Source organism: Festucalex cinctus, chromosome 3 (genome assembly GCF_051991245.1).
Source record: "Festucalex cinctus isolate MCC-2025b chromosome 3, RoL_Fcin_1.0, whole genome shotgun sequence".
Classification (NCBI taxonomy): Eukaryota; Metazoa; Chordata; class Actinopteri; order Syngnathiformes; family Syngnathidae; genus Festucalex; species Festucalex cinctus.
In genome coordinates, this window is record NC_135413.1 from 21,263,813 (window position 1) to 21,284,016 (window position 20,204).

The following is a 20,204-nucleotide window of genomic DNA, read 5'->3' on the forward strand; positions in this document are numbered from 1 at the left end:
GCTGGCAAGCTGGGAGTGAAATACTGTTGAACCACAGAGAAAGAAAGAATGCAAACTCATAAAATACAAATTTACACGACAGTATATGAGAGATAATAGGCAATTATATTCACTGGCATCAGACCAAAACCTTGTACCTGTACCTCCAAAATCATCACTTTTCAGGAGACCCTGTGATACTGATATATTCTAATTCTACACGATTCATTTTAAAATGAGAAATAATATATTGGTTTACCTCGAAAATTGACAAAGGAACAGCAATTTTAATGTTGCCAGTTTGAAATCTCTAGTTTGGAGAGAAACGGTTTCAACATTATGGTCCTTGCATCTTTTAAATATCCATCAACCAGTACTTTAGGAAAGAGATATTGACTTTCAGGAACTGTTGACAGATCACTGGAAAGTCAATAAGAACTCCATCCAATCCATCCATCCAATCCATCCATCCAATCCATCCATCCATCCATCCATCCATCCATCCAATCCATCCATCCAATCCATCCATCCATCCATCCATCCATCCATCCAATCCATCCATCCAATCCATCCATCCAATCCATCCATCCAATCCATCCATCCATCCATCCATCCATCCATCCAATCCATCCATCCATCCATCCAATCCATCCATCCATCCATCCATCCATCCAATCCATCCAATCCATCCATCCTCTGCTGCTTATCCGGAGTCGGGTCGCACAGGCAGCAGCTTTAGCAGGGAAGCCAAGACTTCCCTCTCCCCAGCCCATTTTAACTTTTGTGCTGCTGGGAAATTAAAATATAGACCTCAAGAAGACTATTTTTGGAGAAATCTCAAAAATCAACATTTTTGTCCAAACAAGCTATTTTTGTCACAAACTCAAAACTAATGTCGTCGACATGCGGGCCTTTTAGGTGTGTCCATGTGTTCATTTACAATGTATTAATACTTACATCAATTAGATCAGTCAGGTCATGAATGTAGTACTTAAAAACAGACGAGTTGGTGGCTTCCAGGGTCAGGAGGTACTCATTTCGTGCTTTGATAGACTTCATCTTGTTCTCTGAGTACTTGGCTTGACGCTATTGAAAATATAGGAAGCGAGAATGAGGCGCTGTGTACAACTGAGCTTGAGAAGCATAATGAGCAATGCAATGAGTCAAGAACTGCCTTTTGACAAGTGATTGTGGTTTTATGTCTCTGCATACCTAACAGAGAAGGACTGGCAAACATCACCTTTTTAAAAGCAGATGTGAGTCAAAAATACAAAGGAACAAACAAGAAAAAGCATTCCGAACCCTCCTGAACTATTAGTCCTCAGCCTACACTTCCTCTGAAGCAGACAGGCGGAAGGCTGTTAGTCACCATCCAATGAGCAAGGCGCTTCTGAAGTACACACTTCCATATCGTCTATATTCCAATATCCCTTAGACAGCATTGAAGGAAGTACTTGCCAATGTACATTTAATCTTTTGTCTCAAAATGTGCCAGTACTTAAAAAGAACTTTAACAAATAAGCCCTATTGTTGTGAAATGTGACCCATTAGCTCCTTTTCCATTTTACCGGTTTCACAAAGGGACGGTCTTGCTTGGTCCTGAGTGGTTGCTTTTCCATGACACTTTTACGGAACTATGCGGTTACAATGCAACTGCTTTTTAGAACCTCCTCCGAGGTGGTTGAGGTTCGCAGGCCAACTGGGGCCAAGTGGGTCTGTGACATCACTGTCTTGTCAGCTGACAGTTCTAGGAATTTCTTAAGGAACCCCACTGCACGCGTCATTTCCAGGTCTTACAGACAATAAGACAGCGCTCAACGCAGGCTTGCACAGTTCAGGTGATCCTGCCCCTATCAAGCCCGGGGCAAGCGATGCAGTGTGGTATGGGGCCATTACCGAAACTGTAATGGAAAAGTGGCTTTTGCTGTAATAATGTACCTTCTCCTTCATCTTCTCAATCTTCTTCACAGAGTTACGCTTCTGGTATTTGTCCTCCATGCGGATGCTGAAAACCGGATCTCCCCTACCAATCTGCTTCTCCTCCTGCTTTTCTGCCTCCTTCAGTTTGCTCTCCGCACTTATGCTCTCTGAGTGATACATGTGGTAGGTCTTCATCACCTGGAGAGAGAAAAGGAAGGTTGCAAAGAAAAACTGTTCATGCTTATTTGTTACACAGACTTAATGAAAGTGTAATAAACAAGCATGAACATTAACTCCGGGTATTCCAGAGCACGCGAGAGGTATAAAGGGCGACCCACACGTAGTGTCGTCATAATACCAAAATTTTGACTTCTGGAATGATTGCACTTTTTTTAAATGAGTCATAAATGAACTTGCACTTTGATTTGGTGACAGAATTTAACTCGCCCAATTCGACCATCAGTGAGCTTTAGAAATTCTGTGTTCCCTGCTTGTCAGACATGTAGGCATATCAAATCCAGACAACACTGTTTTGCTTCACTGCATTCAAATATGTTTACTTCTGTTGCCTAAGTGTGAGAGAAGATACAAACTTCAGCAAACTCCAGCTCCAGAACCTGTACAAGCACTAAACTTGCACAAACACTCAGCTTTCGCCTACATTCAGACTTGCCCATTTGGTCATCTAAACATTTTTCTTTCAAAATGAGTTATTTCTGTACAGAGAGAACAGCGTAAAGCCTGATGTAGAAGCCTTTTCCTTTGGTGGGGTTTGGCTCGGCTCAAACTAATTTATGGACGGCTGACTGACCTTGGGCGATGTAGTCCTCATTTACTGGTCTAGAATCTGGCACTGCTGTGTTTACTTTGTTGCTTCTTTTAGAGTCACATATTTAGAGACCTGTTATTTCACTGGTGGGGGCAGACAGAGGGACTCTGGATGTCTGATGCAACAGCTTAGCCGAGTGTGCATGACTCAATGTCGTGTGTGCACATGTAGATCAACAAGTGTTAAACCAGGTCAAATACAAGCGCGTGCTAAGAGTGACACACTGCATATTGACTTGACTGTACCACACTGTTGTGGTTGGAAAGCATTACTTCTGCTGTTATCATTTCTAGTACCTAAATGCTTTGTTGTAGTTGTCCTAAATTCAGGTGAACACAATATTGTGATTTTCAGATTTTACAAGATATGAATTATTCTTTGTTAGTGATTGTTTCGTTTTTTTTTTTTTGTTTTTTGTTTTTTTTTGGTGTGTGTGTGTGCGTGTGTTGGGGAGGGTGGGGGGGCGGTTGGGGGCAAACATTTAATTGATCTTATGCATTGTCTGTTGTAATAAAATAAATGTCAGTTGCAATTTGGAGGCAACTGTATGGACAATTTGTCAGTAGTTCTTAATAAGGCAGCGCAGGGCAATACACTTAAAACACATTTTCTCAAAAAGGGGAATTCATTACTACTTACTGTGTATAGCTCATTAAGGACCTTCATTAAGTCTTCCTGGAGCTGAAATGCTATTTCCTTGCTCTGGAAAAATAATCAAAAGAGGGAAAAAGCAATGAGAACAACAGAGCAAATTGCTTTCTTAACAACATTTTGATCACAGCTGCTAACCTTTCCAAAACTGAAATAATGCAGACACATTTTGATACAGGAAGACATAGGAAGAGAAATGAATGGCCTTTGTTATCAATTTAAGTTCATTCACACCGCATATACTATAATAATGTAATGTATTAATTCTGGTCTTTCCACTTCATCTGAAAACATGTAACATTGCATTGACCCCAAAATTCAAGTGGAAGAGACATGATATTTATCTATTTATGAAGTAATTGAAAAGTAAATGACTGACAGCGTGTTGCCCTTTACCGTTGAACAAAAGCTTCCTGCTTGTGCAAGTTACGTGGGCAGAAGTATAATATGTGATAATCAGATGGACGTCAACTGTGTTTGTGCATACACATTTATCGCCAATAAATTCCCCATGAAAGCCTTTTACTCATTTGTAGTAAATTCTTGTTTTGGCGGAGGGTGAAAAAACATAAAACATTAGGTAGGGAAAAAGCTGAAAAAAAAAAAAAAGGAAAAACTGTTTTGTATTGTTCTGTATGAACTGTTGCTTGACCAACGATGCCTGCTTGAAAGGTGGCTTTGGCCCGCTTTGGCACCCTTCCAGAGATGTGCCATTCTGAGCATGGCTCTGTGTGGAGTAGCACTTTTAAGATGATTAAAACCTAACACCATGCAGCACAGCTAAACTGGACAGTTGAAAAACCTATCCGATAGACAAGCTTGACACTCTTGCTCTTTACACATTCCTGCTGCAAGCCGGCTGATCTGATTGAATACACAGCAAAGTGGATTACATTCTTACACTAGCTGCCAGGCGGGTCTCAAAGATGAGAGAATCGTGCTGGTAAAGTAGCCTATCTGCAACACCTTCCTAACCACCACCTGGACAGGCAATTTCCTATTTCCTAGTCTGAAAAGGTAAATTAAGAGTGGTTAAGGAAGCATAAGTATAATATTGTATAAAATCATAGATTATGGGTTGGGAAACTGTCTATAGTTCATTTGTACTATATTTGAAAAACAACCCCCACTAGTGTGAACATGGCCTTCTAATTAATATTACATTTGAGGAACATGAACTAAGCAGCAAAAACAAAACAAAACAAAACAAAACAAAACAACCATGAATGCACGGGCCTTGACTAAAAGGAAAAATCCATTTACAACCACCATTTCAGTGGACGGAATATTTGACTATCTGTCAGCTCTAACGGTCATCAATTCGACTCCACTGAGAAGTCTTGGAAGTGTTCCAAAGCTCAATGAAACAAAAAGTCTTCTCAGCGTCACATGTGCTGCTAGGATTTGTCTGCAAGTGAGGTAAAAAACTGTGAAGAAAGCAACACTACTATTATTTTCACAAAATTGTTTGAAGTTAGTCTGTTGTATGTGTGTATAGCAGTACTATACTGTATATAAAAAGGGAATCGTGTTTTTTTTTTTTTTCCTGCCGAATAAGAATGTTACCTTTCATTTTACACTATTTATATGATTAATCCAAGTAAGAAATCTTGCAAAAAAGGATAATCCAAAATAGTCTTTGAGCAAAGTTATTTTGTTTGATATGTACCCCGAGCTGTGTGTGAGCCAACTTGTAACTACTATAGTGCAAAGCACCTGAATATGTCCGAGCGGCTGCTCCTTCATCCGAGGAGTAAACACACTTTGTCCAGAGCAGTTGCAAAGCGAGGAAGAGTGTCGACCACCCTATAGAGGAACTCATTTTGCAGTAGTTTTATTGCTCTGCTGACTGAACTGTATGATTGTGGGTTAAGTGCTGCAATGTGCTGCTGTGAATTACCTCAACTCACAAGAAAGCTCGAAATCTGTGGTTGAAATATGATCTGCCTTCTCCATATTGATTTGTAAATGAAATCGAAAGTTTCAAAAGCACAAATTATAGCACACCTTAGTCTTAGAGAGTACAAGTCTGACAGTTTATCATTGTAAAGTGGATAGAAGGTATATGATCAGGTAAACAAAAAACGAGGAACCACACAAAAAAGATTCTCCACACAGCTTGATATCTGAGCAAACATGCGTCTTTGATGGAAGGATGACAAAACTACACCCATCTTCTCAAAACTGTTAAGGAGGCCACACACATAACCTTGGTACATTTTCTGTTGTTGGAGCCTCATTATTGAAACTCTTCTGGGATCAAAGACTTGGTGAGATTTTAATTGCAAGCTGAGCAGTGGCTCGGGTCTCTTATAACCTGGACCCCCCACCACACTATCATCTGCACACTGTCACTGGAATTCCCTGTTCAATTTAAATACTAAAGCACTTGTGCAAAGGTCTTAGGTCTTGGTATTACAACAATGCTATAATGAACATGTACTACCTCAATGTTGCTCAGTAGAGCTCAGACTTCAGCCCCAAAAATGGGTTTTATGCAGTGCCACAGTCGTGTTTGTCTGTGAGGATGCTGAACCAGACAGGCAGTTACAGCGGTAGTGGCATTCCAGATGCCATCGTAAAAATTAATTCAGCATTTGCACCTCAACCCAAATCGGTTTGTCCTTAACTCACGCGCCACCCCTTCTCTAAAAAGTCTGGTGGAAATCATCATGCAATTTTCTAACTTCTACCATTTACTGGTTTAGTATGCCAGCTGGAAAAAAAGACAAAAAGGCCAAAACATCTGCTCAGTCCTGTATACAAAATGTGTGTTGATTTCAAAAGGTACTGTATTATACAGGTGAAGAAATTGGAGTAAAATGTGTAAAATAATTGTGTGACATCTGGTGTCATTAAAAAAAAGACCAGTGACACTTTATACACCAAAGGAAATTGGAGCAGCAGTTTCCTGTTTCTCTACTGTGTACATGAATGAAAAGACCTTACCTCAACAAGCAGCCTAAATGTTTATGGTTATGGCTTGCTCGAGCCGGAAATAAAGACGGAATGAGAGAGACGGAAGAGATAGAAATAGTCACATCAAGCTAAGATGACACAAAGGCATGCCTCTAAGGCAAAACCACTTTGTAATTTGGGTCTGTGGTGAGTTCAAGTGACTCCAACAGCAAAAGGAACTCATAATCCACTAGGGAGTGTTCATCTTTGTGGTAGGCCAGGCGGCAAAGGACTGGTTTTGGTCATGAATCTATGGTTTTGATGCAATGGGGTGAAGACCTCGTGATTTGAAATTAGGCAGCTCAAGACAACATTCTTACTATACATTTAAAAAAAGAGCTGAATTTCACAAAACATTAATTCAACTAGAGCTGCGAGCAGCTATAAAGGGCCCTTGCAATCCTGGCCATGTTGGGGTACTGTTACATAGGACAAGAACCGTCTCAAAATGTAATGTGTTTGCCAATACTTGTACGTGCAAAGTTTCATTAAAAGGCCAAAAAAGGTACATAATTCCCAAAATAAAATTAAATGGTGAACTTCCTGCTAGGTTTAGCATATGGCTAGAAAATACATTTTTGTAGGTCTTAGGATGCTGTGTGTGCAAAGTTTCATGAGGTTTCGCCCATGTTTAAAGTCTCAAAACCAGCATAATTTTTCTTTGCAAACAATGCATGCCACATAAATGGTGTGCAACTAAATAAAAAGCTTTTGATGACTTTTCATCTTCAACATCTCAAGATGAAACACGCCACGTTTGAAGACTCTGATAAATTTTGGAGGAGGAGTTCATTAAAATACGACCTCTATAAACGGCCAAAAAAATGGCAACATATTCCAAAGTAAGTCAAAATGGTGGACTTATTTATTTATTTATGTATTTATTTTTATTAACCTTGAGGGTTGTTGCATATGCCTCCAAATTTTCACAGCTCTAGGTGAAACGTACAAATGAGAATGCTAAGTGAAGAAGGAATTTTTAAACGCAAAATGTGATGCCCCGCCTCTATGGGACTTCCTGTTAAGTTTTGCACATGGCACCAAGAGACTTTTTTGTAGGTCGTGGGCTGTTACATATGCTTAAAATTTTTTGAAGCTCTAGGTGAAAAGTACAACCGGGAATGCGTCATAAAAATATGTAGAAGGTGCTAGCGAGCCATTTATTGGAAATTGCACAAGAAATCTATAAAATATTGATTTTCATGACAGGTCTGATGTGTGTGAAAAGTTTCAGGAGTTTTCGCAACAACTAAAGATGCATTCGTTTGGACCAATATTTAAATGAAAACAAAAATAGCTCATGAGAGTTGAATTCCAAAGCTGATCAAGACATTTTACAAAAGCTTTCTTGATAATGACCAAAATTACTTAATTCGGTAAGTTCTTACATAAATAGCATTGTACTGCTAAAAACTGTGCTTTTAGGCATTCCATGGTGTGTTGTTTTTTTGTGTGTGTGTGTGTGTGTATGTGTGTTACTTAGTCACTTGACTTGACTTTTAGTGGCACCAGACATTATAATGAATATTAAATTCAAGAAAACATGGCGGTCTCTTGTTTTTTTTTCCCCATAGCTGTGGGACAATTTGAATTCTATACAAGAAGTGTGTTGTTGTTGTTTTTTGGAAATATCATTACATTTGTGTGATTTGGTTTATTTTCCTTTTTATGTACTGTACCATTAAACTTAATGGGCAAAAGTGCACGTAAATTAACTCACCTTCTTAAGTAGTCGTGTGGAGTCCTCGCTAATCTGCATAAACCTCATGATGACATTGTTCAGGTAGATGTCGCTTAGAGTGGCGTGGTCCTTACTCTCCCTCCTCACCTGGTTCAGTAGCAGGTACCAACAGTTGACAGGGGACAGCAGATTCTGGTCTTTTCTAGAAATAAAGGTGAGTTTTGAATCAGAACACAGAATATAAGTCTAACAGTTTCTCAATGAGTAGGATGTAGAAAATATCAGGGTCTGTATGAGGTGTGTCAATGGCCTCCCTTGGTGTTTCGCGTCCTAGATACTGTCATTTCTGGGTCTAAAAGTCCTGCATATATTACAAGGACAACACTGACAAGCATGATACACTTGTGTCCATGACATTTCTGGGGCACAGCTCATGCAGCTCTCTGAGCCAAGCAAGCTTTAAATACTCTTTGTGACGTCAATGTGGAAAGGAGCATTGGGAGCACTGTATTTTAAAATGAAAGTTAAACACTATGCAGTACTTGTCACAGTAGACATGGATAAGTCACAGCACATAGAAAGGATAGTAATCTGATAGGAAAAGTGCTAGGCTACTTCCTGTGCTGCTATTCTCTCGTAAGTGGTACATTGTCCAGGCCAGAGTGAGTTGCGTCCCTACATCTGCTTTAACCTGCAGGCTAACTTCCTCTGGGTTGATCTATGACAGAAGAATATTTGTATGAATACATGTGTGTGGATTGGGTGAGTTTGCAAGGATGGATGAGAGGTCAAGCAGGAACCATATGGAGAATTGCCCCTGCTCTTACCACACGACAGGCAACACTTGTCAACACAACAGGTGGAAAAAAACATAACTTGGCCAGTGATCTGGCCTTGAACCTTTTGCAGTGGCACCCTAACTGCTGCAAGGGCAAAAGGTAAACATTCCTGCACATGAAAAAAAACTGTGAAACAAACTACTGAAATGTTCATTGGGGAAAAAAATAAAGAAAAAAAAGCAAAAACAGGATGTAAATTCCATCTGATGAAGGCCAAAGCAGAATGATTAATTGGTGCTGCATCCCAATGCAAGTCATGTGCAAAAGCCGATAGAAACAGAACAGAGATAGAAAAAGAATAGAGAAGAAGAATTAAATAAGGGAATTGGTCGAAAAATTTAAATGGTAAAATGCACTAAGTGGACAGCATCACACACACTCTCTGAAATAGCAATTGCATTAAATCCTCACTACATTATATATCAGTAGAGAGCAAGACATCCACTCTGCAGGAAAGACAGCACGTGTGTGTGCCTGTGTGTTTATTAATTCATAGTTCCTTTTGCACATGATGTCTCGGTGGCCACAGACATGAAAGGGGACAAAGTACGGTAAATCACAAAATTTTCAAAAACAGCTACTTGAATAGCACAATATAGAGCTGCACGATATTGGAAAAACATGTGATATGCGATATAGTTGCTGAATATAGCGATATCGATATTATTGCAATATTTAACATGTACCTAAAGAAATTAAATTTTTTATTATCTAGTGAACAAATTACATTTTTTTTCATGTGGGGAAAAAAATCTAACTCAATGTATTCTCAATTAATTGTAATTACCTCTCGATAATGTGCATCTATTGGATGGCAGTGTGTTCCAACTTACTTTCCTTACTTACTTTACTGTGCTCCAACTAGGGCTGCACGATATTGGAAAAACATGCGATATGCGATATACTTGCTGAACATAACGATATCGATATTATTGCGATATTTAAAATTTACCTAAATAAATTACATTTTTATTACCTAATGAAAGAAAAACATTTTTCATGGGGCAAAATAAGCAACCTTCATGTAATCTTAGTTCATTAATTGTAATTATGTCTTGATAATTTTCAACTATTGAATGGCGATGCACATTTTAGTTAGCATCTGACTGGTCAAATTCAGATAAAAGGATAAAATTCCATATCAAACTTATTGCATGTCTTTGCGATATGCATATTGCATAGGCCAATATCGCGATATCGATATTTTTTTCCGATATACAGCGATTCGATCTTTGACGATTCGATCACGATTTGATCTTTGACGATTCGATCTTTCACGGTTCGATCTTTGACGATTCGTCAAAAAAATCAAATCGGCAAAACAAATCGAATCGGCAGAAAAAAATCGAATCGTCAAAAATCGAATCGCCGAAAACCGAATCGTGATCGAATCGTCAAAGATCGAATCGTCCAAAAATCGGATCGTCAGAAAAAAAAAAAAATCGAATAGGCAGAAAAATCGAATCGCCAAAGATCGAATCGTCAAAGATCGAATCGTGATCGAATCGTCAAAGATCGAATCGCGAAAAATCGAATCGTCAAAGATTGAATCGTCAAAGATCGAATCGTGATCGAGTCGCCAAAAGATCGAATCGTGAAAAATCGAATCGTCAAAGATCGAATTGTGATCGAATCGTGAAAGATCGAATCGCCAAAGATCGAATCGTGATCGGATCGTCAAAGATCGAATCGTCAAAGATCGAATCGTGATCGAATCGTCAAGGATCGAACCGAGATCGAATCGTCCGAGATCGTCAACTAAAAAAATCTAGATAAAGATTCCCAAATGTGAATTTTTATTATTATTATTATTATTATTATTATTATTATTAATAATTATTATTAATATTAGTGCTAGTAGTATTTTTGCATTACTGATTAAAAAAAAATTATATTTTGGTTTGGTTTTGGTTGTCCTGCGACTGTATGAAGTGTTAAACAGTTTTGTCTTTGTTGCTAAACGTGAGATTTCTATTGCGGCGAGCAGCCATTTGTCCTGTAAATCACACTGTTAAGAAAAAAACAAAATAAAACAAAGGACAACGATGAGAGTCCAGATGATAATCGATCACGGGGGAGACAGCCTCTGTGATTTGTCTTCAAAAGCCGAGCAGCTGAACATGTGTGAAACTTTGCCAGAGTCGTCGGATCAGAGATGGCCGATCTGAGGCGGTTGATTGATGGCTCACGAAGGCATTGTTTTGGCGCTCCTCCGCTAGCAAAATAGTCCTAATCTTCCTTTATTTTGAACTACCTTCTTAGTACTTGTACAGTATGTTTATACTCTATTCAAGACGACGGTCTGCCGGCAGGCTTTGGCTGTAGAGGAAAATGGACAGTGGAAATGAACACGAGGACTAACATTCCCTGTGGGGATAAAATTCGGAATTGTTCACCCAACATAATACCAGGAAAATCTCACTATGTCATCATTTCCTCCTTGGCTTGGGCGGGAACTGGGTCAGACAGACAGACAGATAGAGGGGCCATAAGGACATTCTATGCAATTATAAAACAAACAACTGTCCATATGGAACATGGACGGCGTGAAAAACATCACAATGGCAAATTGTTGGCTGCTATTACTGTTTGAATGTATGTTCTAGTCATTCATGTAGATTAAGGGGTAAATGGCAACCTAAAGGAAGGTTAAATGGCAGCCTAAAAAGTGTGTCCATACGATGAGAAGTTGCTGGCAGTGAAGGATTGCCACGTCACTGTGCAGGATATTGTAACATGAGATCTTATCAAGAGTAGAGACCAAATGGCAAAGTCCTCTATTAGCACACTGATAATAGATGTCATGAAAGAACTGCGGTGAGAGCTTTTTGCAGGAGAGGACATTTATGTTTAATCTTTTTTTTTCTACTGAACTTCTGTGTTACATCATTATCAAAACAATGGCCTTGTATTAAAAAAAAAAACACTGTCAAGCAAACACTTTATTTAAATTGAAATCCTCTAAAAATCTAAAGTATACAAACAGTGTTAGACACATACCATACTTTAAAAAGCAAACCATTATCAGCTGTTAGAGATGATCCATCTTGGGTATCATATATATATATATATATATATATATATATATATATATATATATATCATTAGCAGGTATATAACCTAGTGCCAGGTGAGTGTTCAATTTGTAACCATAAGGAAAAATAATGTTCATTAATGCTTTTCAAAGTTTTCATCAAAACAGTGCATTGAAATGTTTAACGTTTAATGCTTACAAAAGTTTTTTGTTTTGTAGTTTTTCTTAATCATCTAACGTTGACTGATGTTAAGATGTGCCATGAAATGCTGAGACAAACACTTTAAACTTGAGTGGTTTGAAAAAAATCCACAAAGCAGATTTAAGTTATTTGGTAGAGTAGACATTCAGTGGCCATGACAAAATGGAGAAACTAAATTAATTGCACTAACATCCATATTATATCATAGTATATGCAATATGATTTTACATGAGCCTAGTAGGAAAAAAATATGTGAACTAAAGTATGAGGGTAGTAATTAGTGTTGTTCCGATACCGTTTTCTGGCTCCCGAGTCCGATACCCAGCTTTGCAGAATCGGCCGATGCCGATACCATACCGATACCTAAGTTTTTTTTTCTTTTTTTTCTCAACATTAAAAAGCTGTCCTGCCATTGGTTCAGAGCATTCAAGGGCCAATAGGATATCCTAGATCGGCTTGCAGTGAACATGTCACATATCAGTGAATGTCGTGCACGAGCAAGACGCAAGATGCTGCATCCAAAGTCCTATATTAGCCTTGGAATTAATGGCAACGGCATGTCACTTGTTAGTAGTCACCGATACCGATACCACTGTTTTAATGCAGTATCGGGGCCTCTGCCGATACCAGTATTGGTATCGGTATCGGTATCGGTATCGGTATCGGAACAACATTAGTAGTAATGGAGCTCAGCATGCTTATGAGAACAGGACAAGAACTGTCTCAAAATTGAGACCAAAAAAAACATGTTGCATATTGATGCGGTTTTGACTCAAAGGATGTCATTTCAAATTCAGAATTGCAGCTTCACTGACAGGCCCAGCAGGGGCTCACTACAGAATGTTGCTTGTCTAGACTAATTACCCAGAAAGCTGGTCATTGTGATGCTATTTTAACATTTTGTTGCTCTGCCAAGATGACCTGCCATATGAAAACTGACTCAAGTGTACAGGCCAAGTGAAAATTCTTTTTTTTTTTTCTCCTTCTTCTTCTTTCCACACCACAGACAAATCTATCCAAGAAAAACAGGCCACAGAATGTGTTTATATGGACACACGAATATAGACCTCTGGCTTTAAAGTACACAGAAGGGCTTTTAATGCTATTTAAACTTAATGTATTTGTTTAAGAACTATGCTCTTGTGACCATACACCATGCAATGCAAACCACAGAGCTTCACACAACTAGTCCTTTAACTGGTAACATACTTGGGCTGGGCACACAGCTGCTCAAGCCATAGAAGCTTCATACAGCAAGCAAAATCTATTTACAGGCTGTAAGAAAAAGTATACATTTTATTTTTACTCCCTCCACAAGTTCAAACAATATGCTAATGTCGGCCTTTTTCAGTACACTTCATCAGTGCAAATTGGGTCAAGAGAGGGAGGAGTTAAAGTAGCGCAAAAATAAAAGGAGATGAATTGCGCCAGTTAGCACCTTCATATAAGTTTTGTTCTGCTGCCAGAAGTGGGAAAAAAATTACTCCAATTTCGGTCTCTGTATAAACCGTGTTGAAACAATGATCATATTTCAACTACCGTACACTACATTTGTTTGATGATCTGCTTTTGTTTATGTTCACGACACTGGTGCATATGTACCTCATTTTTGTGGCAGATTCAGGTTTTGTTTAAACCAGTGGCACGACCACACAGCACACAGGCGCACACAACCAGTAACCTATGTGACGATACAAACTGAACAAACACACCACAAATACACACACACACAAATAGTGGGTGAACTCACTTGTACTGTTGGTGGTCTTTTGTGCTGCGAGTCTTGGCCATGAAGCGTTCAGCCAGTTTCTCAAGGTTTCTGGAGTATTCCATCTCAATCTCTGCCTTCTTCCTGAAGAAATCCTGAAGGTCCTGCAGCAGCTGGACCCTCATGTCTGTCTGCTGGTCCATGCATTTCTGCTGCTCTACTAACTGGGCCCGGATCTCTAAAAGAAAAAAGAAAAAAAACAACATAAATTATTACACAACTGCAACATGGAAAGTGACAGACTTCCAGCGTTGGGGAATCCAGGTCCAGAAAGTAAAAACCCTGAAACAGTTTGGCTTTAGCAACAGGTGCATCTACTCAGCCGGTGGAGGCAAACTTATTTACGGTACCTACCAGATAAGTAGGACCTGGATTTCCAAACCCTGCAGACTTCAACATGAGTTGAATTTGTTCATTCTAAACAGTAAAACACTCATTTATCAAATCATCTTTCCCCATAAATGAATGGAAAGAACATTAATTTAAGAGTAACAATATAATTGTATAGAGAATAAAATCAATTTAACAGTTTTTACATCTTCTATTGTGCCTGCCTTGGCCACGAAGGAACAGAATTATACAGCCAAGCAGCAAGACTCAAAATAACCTTATTTTTTTGAGGCACAATTTTGCTAATCAATGAATTCAATCAATGTTGTGCAGGTTAAAAGCATGTCACTTTCTTTTTGATAGTTGTATCATTCATTTGATCATTTAATCAAATTGTATCTTTAATCCATTTAATTGTAGGAAATCAATAATTATCAATAGAGCAATATGAAATACTTATATTGTGATACATTTTATTTTTTGGACCAATATATCCATCCATTCTGGCCACTGGATACTTGTGTTTTATTTTATTAATACTGTTTACATTTTTTGAATAGACAGAAAAAACAAAATATCACAGATAACTACCATACATTTCATGTAAGTTTAAGAATAAATACTATGTTGTAATATAGATCGTTATCGGGAAATACAATTATCTATATCAGGGATGCAAATCTTTATACATATTGCACACCTCTAATGGCAGTAACAAATTTGCTAGTTTATATCATATACCGACATGGGCCTTGCCATGCTTGGGAAGTTAGAACTTAGAACCTCAAGTGACCAGCTACTACTACAAACCTATCACCTAGTTTTGATTGCAAAATAATAGCAATTTTATCGTATGTATAGAAGTACTCAGATGTACGCCAACTCGCTGCATGCCACATCTGCAATAACAGAAAAGCTTCTGTTTCAAAGTCAATCCATCCATCCATGTAATCTAAAAAGTGGCCTACAGTACACGTGATAAGGGATTTGAATATGGACAGCATGGTTAAGGTAGGACATGAAAGCCTCGTGTGATTCCTTTCAAACAAGACTGCTGAGAAGAGATAAGTGCACCTGCACAATGTATGGACAATAGCATCTACTGTACATGATACTGATAAACATCCACTGTTTCAAATATTATCCATCCAAAAATAATCTACACAAGCTTGATGATGTTTCATAATGTGACATTGTTGTCATGTTGACAGGCGAGAATAGTGACTTGCAGAAATAAAATGGGCCATAAAACTGTCAGCAACAAATCCAGCTGACTGATGGAGTTACAGTCAATGTGCCCCAAAGAACACACAGTGTTGACTCAGACAATGAAAGAGCACAGTTTGGTCTCTGTGGAGATCAGGTTGGACTATAGCCTCTTTGTTTCTATACTGGATGATATCCAAATATCCACATTTGGCCACATCGCATACTTCCCATTGTCACTTTCAGAGGGGCAAATATGTTCAAAATAGCATCTATGCCAATTATGCTGTCAAACAAACTGCCTCGTAAGCTAGATAGGTGCTATTCCACAAGCTTCAGCTACAGATAAACAGAGCTTTAGAAACTTTTGAATTTTGTCTACTGTTGCAGTGCCAGACACAGCATTTTTTTTTCTGTTTCTACCTTTTTGAAAGCTTCGCTAATGTCCTCTCCTCATGGTTACAGTACAACAATTTCCCAAAAGTTACTTGCAGCAAATGCAGGAATTCACTATGAAAAGACTAAAGAGATTTGACAGCATTGTTCATTAGTCTCTCCCAGCAACTATCTGGGACAAGTAGTTGCACCACATCAAATATTGGGTTGCATTTGCAGAGTTGCTCTACTGCAGTACCTGAAATAGTAGCTGGAAATTGAGTGTGGTTTTGCCACACTTACATCTTTAGTTTGACACTGAAAAGTATATTCTTTCCAAAATCTGCTGAGGTAATTGACCAATGTTAATCGCAACAGTAAAAAAAACACTGTTTGACATTACTGGAATATCAGCAAAATACACCAGATTCACACAAGGGCCATTCTGTGTTGATTCACACAAATCCCGAGAACCTCCCTAGTGTTATCTTTTCAATTTGCCTGATTTTTATTCCATTATAGTGCATTGTCTAAAGAAAGAATTTGAAGTTTGAGCCCCCTTGCTCAAACGATTGGCGAGTTATATGGCCCTTCACATTTTGGGTGTCACACCCACTTTTGAGATCTGGGAATTGCACCTTAAATTTTGGACCATATTTGGAGATCCACATATTTTAGGTAGGTAGGTACAAACCTGTAAATTGCTATATTTATGTATTCTGGCCCTGTATATCAGAATCATATGTGTACTGTTACCCTTTAAAAGTGGATTTTTAAATGACGCAATGCACAGTTGGGCAATTTCAAACAAATACATTTTTTTTGTATGAAATTCCTAAGATATTAAAAAACAAAACAAAAAAACAAACAAAAAACAACAGTAACAGTCTTTGTGCAACTTCACTCGAGAAGCTTGCATTTTAATGCAACATAACATCTCCTGTATCATGTTCATAGCTGTGTACTTATTAATTTAGACCAGCTAACATTGGGAATAAGACAACTATTCTTTATTCTAGTACAAGTTTTTAAAAATGATGACACCTTGAGAGGAAACAATTGAAATCCTAAATGATGTTAAATGTTTAATAATGTTGTCATTAATTTCAGTCAAATTTGTAGAACTAATTTTCTCAAATTCACACTTTTTATATGGTGACGACAGAAGTAAACATGCTTCAGTTGGAAATCAAAATATGGTCACCTTAAATTATCACATTTTCTCCTTGCCAGGTGTGCATGTTCAAAACTTTGCTCTTGTAACCACAGATTCAGCTTCTTGGTTGTTATACTACAGTTATTAGCACCAACAACTGTGCTACAAGTTGATGATGCAAAGGACATTTATAAATACTACGTGGGCTGATGATGATCGTAACAAAACAAATGCCTCACTACTACTTCCAGTGTCTCACCAGCAGTTGCGCCCATAATCATTTCTCCATCTTAACCCCCCTGAAATAAGGTGGATAACATAATAGCCTTGGATACTGTCATCTCTTGCCGGCAGTCCAACATTCCTGCTTTGTTCCTTCTGTGAAAAAGGAGCTAATGTTAAATCCACAACAAACAAATGAATCCACTCTTCAATCTGAACATCAATGCTTATATCCGGTTATTCTCATGAGCTCAGTTGTAAACAATCATACTTCTGATTTGTTGTTAAACCTAGAAGTAACTACCAATGCTTCTTAGAAGAAAACTAAGTAGAAGTAAACAACGACGGTAATCTGTTAAGAAGGCAAGGGAAGTTTATTTGTACAGCACATTTCATGCACAAGTCAACTCAATGTGCTTTTTCACTGATGAGAATTATTAAAATACTCCCCTAAATATAATCTCAATGTATAGTCTTACATTATGCAGATAAACTGATGTGTTTGTACGACCGTAGAAATTTCAAGCAAGGCATAATCTCAGTCTTAAAAAGGGGCAAGGGAATTTGCACCCGAGTCTGACGCAACAACATCTGTAGAGCCAAAACTGCACCAAGAAGGCATAATAATGAGGCTGCCTTGGTCGTGAGAGGCTGCTGCAGTGCAGCTGAATTTGATGCTATAAAGTGAGTCATGGTTACAAATTCATTTCCATTTCTCCACACAAACTAGAAGATCACCCAAGAAACGTGCCTTGATAAAGAAATATGGTACTAATAAAATGCACATTTATGTCATACAACAGTACGAACATTCGAACAATAGTGACAGGTCTTTAATTTTATCTTGTAATGCAGTAAACTTTAATAGCCGTTTCCTCACAAGGCATTGTTTTTGAAGACCAAACAACTAACATAAAGCAACCCACATTTTTGTCCTCGCTCATGTTTCAGACTGTGACCCCCACCTTATGTGCAGACTCCGCAGCTCAGCCAGTCAGTCCCCTTCAAGGCACAGCCAGCAGTGATTGATTTTTCACAAGCTATCTGTGGTGAAAAGTAAGCCTTGGGGAATGTCCACAATGACGACTTCTTTTCTCAGGGGAACCGGAGGCCACAAAGGGCTGAATGATCAGCTCCGACACAAACTACTACAGAGAAAGAGAAGATGAGAGAACAAGGAGACTTCTCAAAGGTTGAACTTGCACATAATTATAGTATGTCACTATGGAGGAAGTGACAGAGTTACACACTGTTATCCTCTCCTACCTAGCCTCAGGGAGCCTTTAACGGGCAATCAACTCCCATTTTTTGGAATACCAGCAGCCAACTTGAGAGATTACACTCAGGCAAAGGGATGACAAATCTTCTACTAAAACTTAAAAAAAAAAATGTTTGCCATAGTATCATATTAACGTTATTTGTAATTGCTAAAGCATGAGCACCAACCACACTGACAAGACTGGACAGGTGAAACTAAATGCCAGTTATAGTTACAGACCAAAGAGCCACACAAATCCGCTCAATGCTTCAGGATTACTGCATGAATTCTGAGCCACAGCTAGAGAATGTGATCGACTTGAGGGCAGCTGCTCGGAGCAATGGACAAAGAGAGAGAAGAAGAAAAGACAGAAAAGAACAGGCAGATCAGCTTTCAGTGCTCTTTGTCTCGCTACACTACAGCAAGCAAGACTTGGCCTTTCTCTTTTCTGTCTCCCACGGAGCCAGGAGAAACAGGCCAACCTTTCGTGACAGTGTGTGAGACCAACGCAGTTATGCATGTGGTTCAAAACCATCCAGGTTACCATGCATGATACAGGAAGTCCTCAAGTTACGTCGGAGTTCCGTTCCTCCGCTAGCGATGTAACCCGAATATTTCCCCGTTAATGTCAATATTTACATCAAAATAATTTGCAGAAAAAAAATAGTTTTGTCATGCATGGATGTTGGCAATTGGAGCAGTGGAACATGGCTGACAGATCAAAGTCCAAAAGCTTTACTTTTTCTCTTTATTTGACTCTTAGCATGCATGATAGCATCCCATATCCATATCCGGACTGGAAGCAGAACAAAATGAGTACTTCTTGGGACATGAAGCACAGCGGCACACCATGCCTTGTGTATGCCACTTTCATCCTGCCTCCTCCCCCCGGGAGCTTTGATTTTGTCTTGAAAATTCTGAGAAAGGTGAGCTATGATTTAGCCTCCTGGATTGAAGCAGCAATAAATCAATGTTTAGAAAGAAAGGTGCCCAGTGGATGACACAATCAGTTGAGATTTTTTTTTTATTTTATTTTTTTTTTTTGCTTTAGGGTGGTCTTTGGCAATTGATTATGAAGGCAGCCAGCACAAAGCCAAACTCACTCAGGTCATGAGGTCATAGTGGAATAAAGGGGAAATAGAGGAGGGGGGGATAGACTAATAAAATCAGTAAATTAAACTTGCATTCACACATGTTTAAGAGTTTAAGGATTGATGGGGGCTAGATGTTGATGACAGAAATAAATTTTATTCACTTGCGAAGTAACACTCATAGATCAGATAAGTACCCATATTAGTGCACTTTTGTGAACATTTAGGACTTAATTTTCACTTAATACATGAATAAGGTCAAATATCTCAGTACCCAAGCAGTAGGTTGGTAATGGAAAAAATAATAAGCAGAATTACTTTGGTTGATATTAAAATCATGATTAATAAACATGAGTTCATTATTCATTGAGTTTCTATGTTATTCTTTTTGTTTTGTTTTGTTTTATGTGCACTTGGAGCAGTCGTGGCCAAGTGGTCATCACCTGACTCTGGTTCAAGACCATTCACCTCAAACATCCCCACCCCCAGGTTGCCTGTAGTGCCCTGCTCCAGTGCGTGCTACTAACAACATATGTTTGCTGTGCTCACTACTGTGATTGGTTGGCTACAGACGTCAAATTTCATGTATGTGTGTAGTGTACATGACAAATAAAAATGATTCTAATATGCCCAATGTGAGTGTTTAGATGTGTAAGAAAAAGACAATCCACTTCCAGCAAATCCTATTAGAGAAAAAAAAAAAAA

At 38.6% G+C, this 20,204-nt stretch overlaps 1 protein-coding gene across 7 annotated transcripts in view; it reads right to left on the bottom strand.

Moving 5' to 3' along the window:
• srgap1a (SLIT-ROBO Rho GTPase activating protein 1a) overlaps positions 1–20,204 on the bottom strand; it is a 52,020-nt gene that overhangs the window by 26,079 nt on the left and 5,737 nt on the right. For all 7 annotated transcript variants that reach the window (XR_013282826.1, XM_077516595.1, XM_077516594.1 and 4 more), the window contains exons 2-6: positions 13,844–14,039; positions 8,058–8,220; positions 3,368–3,430; positions 1,918–2,097; positions 937–1,065 (exon numbers count right to left, since the gene is read on the bottom strand). Coding sequence is in view for 6 of the 7 variants with exons in the window: in XM_077516594.1 (XP_077372720.1) it covers positions 937–1,065; positions 1,918–2,097; positions 3,368–3,430; positions 8,058–8,220; positions 13,844–14,039 (731 nt within the window). In the remaining variant the exon portion in view is untranslated. The remainder of the gene's footprint in view (positions 1–936; positions 1,066–1,917; positions 2,098–3,367; positions 3,431–8,057; positions 8,221–13,843; positions 14,040–20,204) is intronic.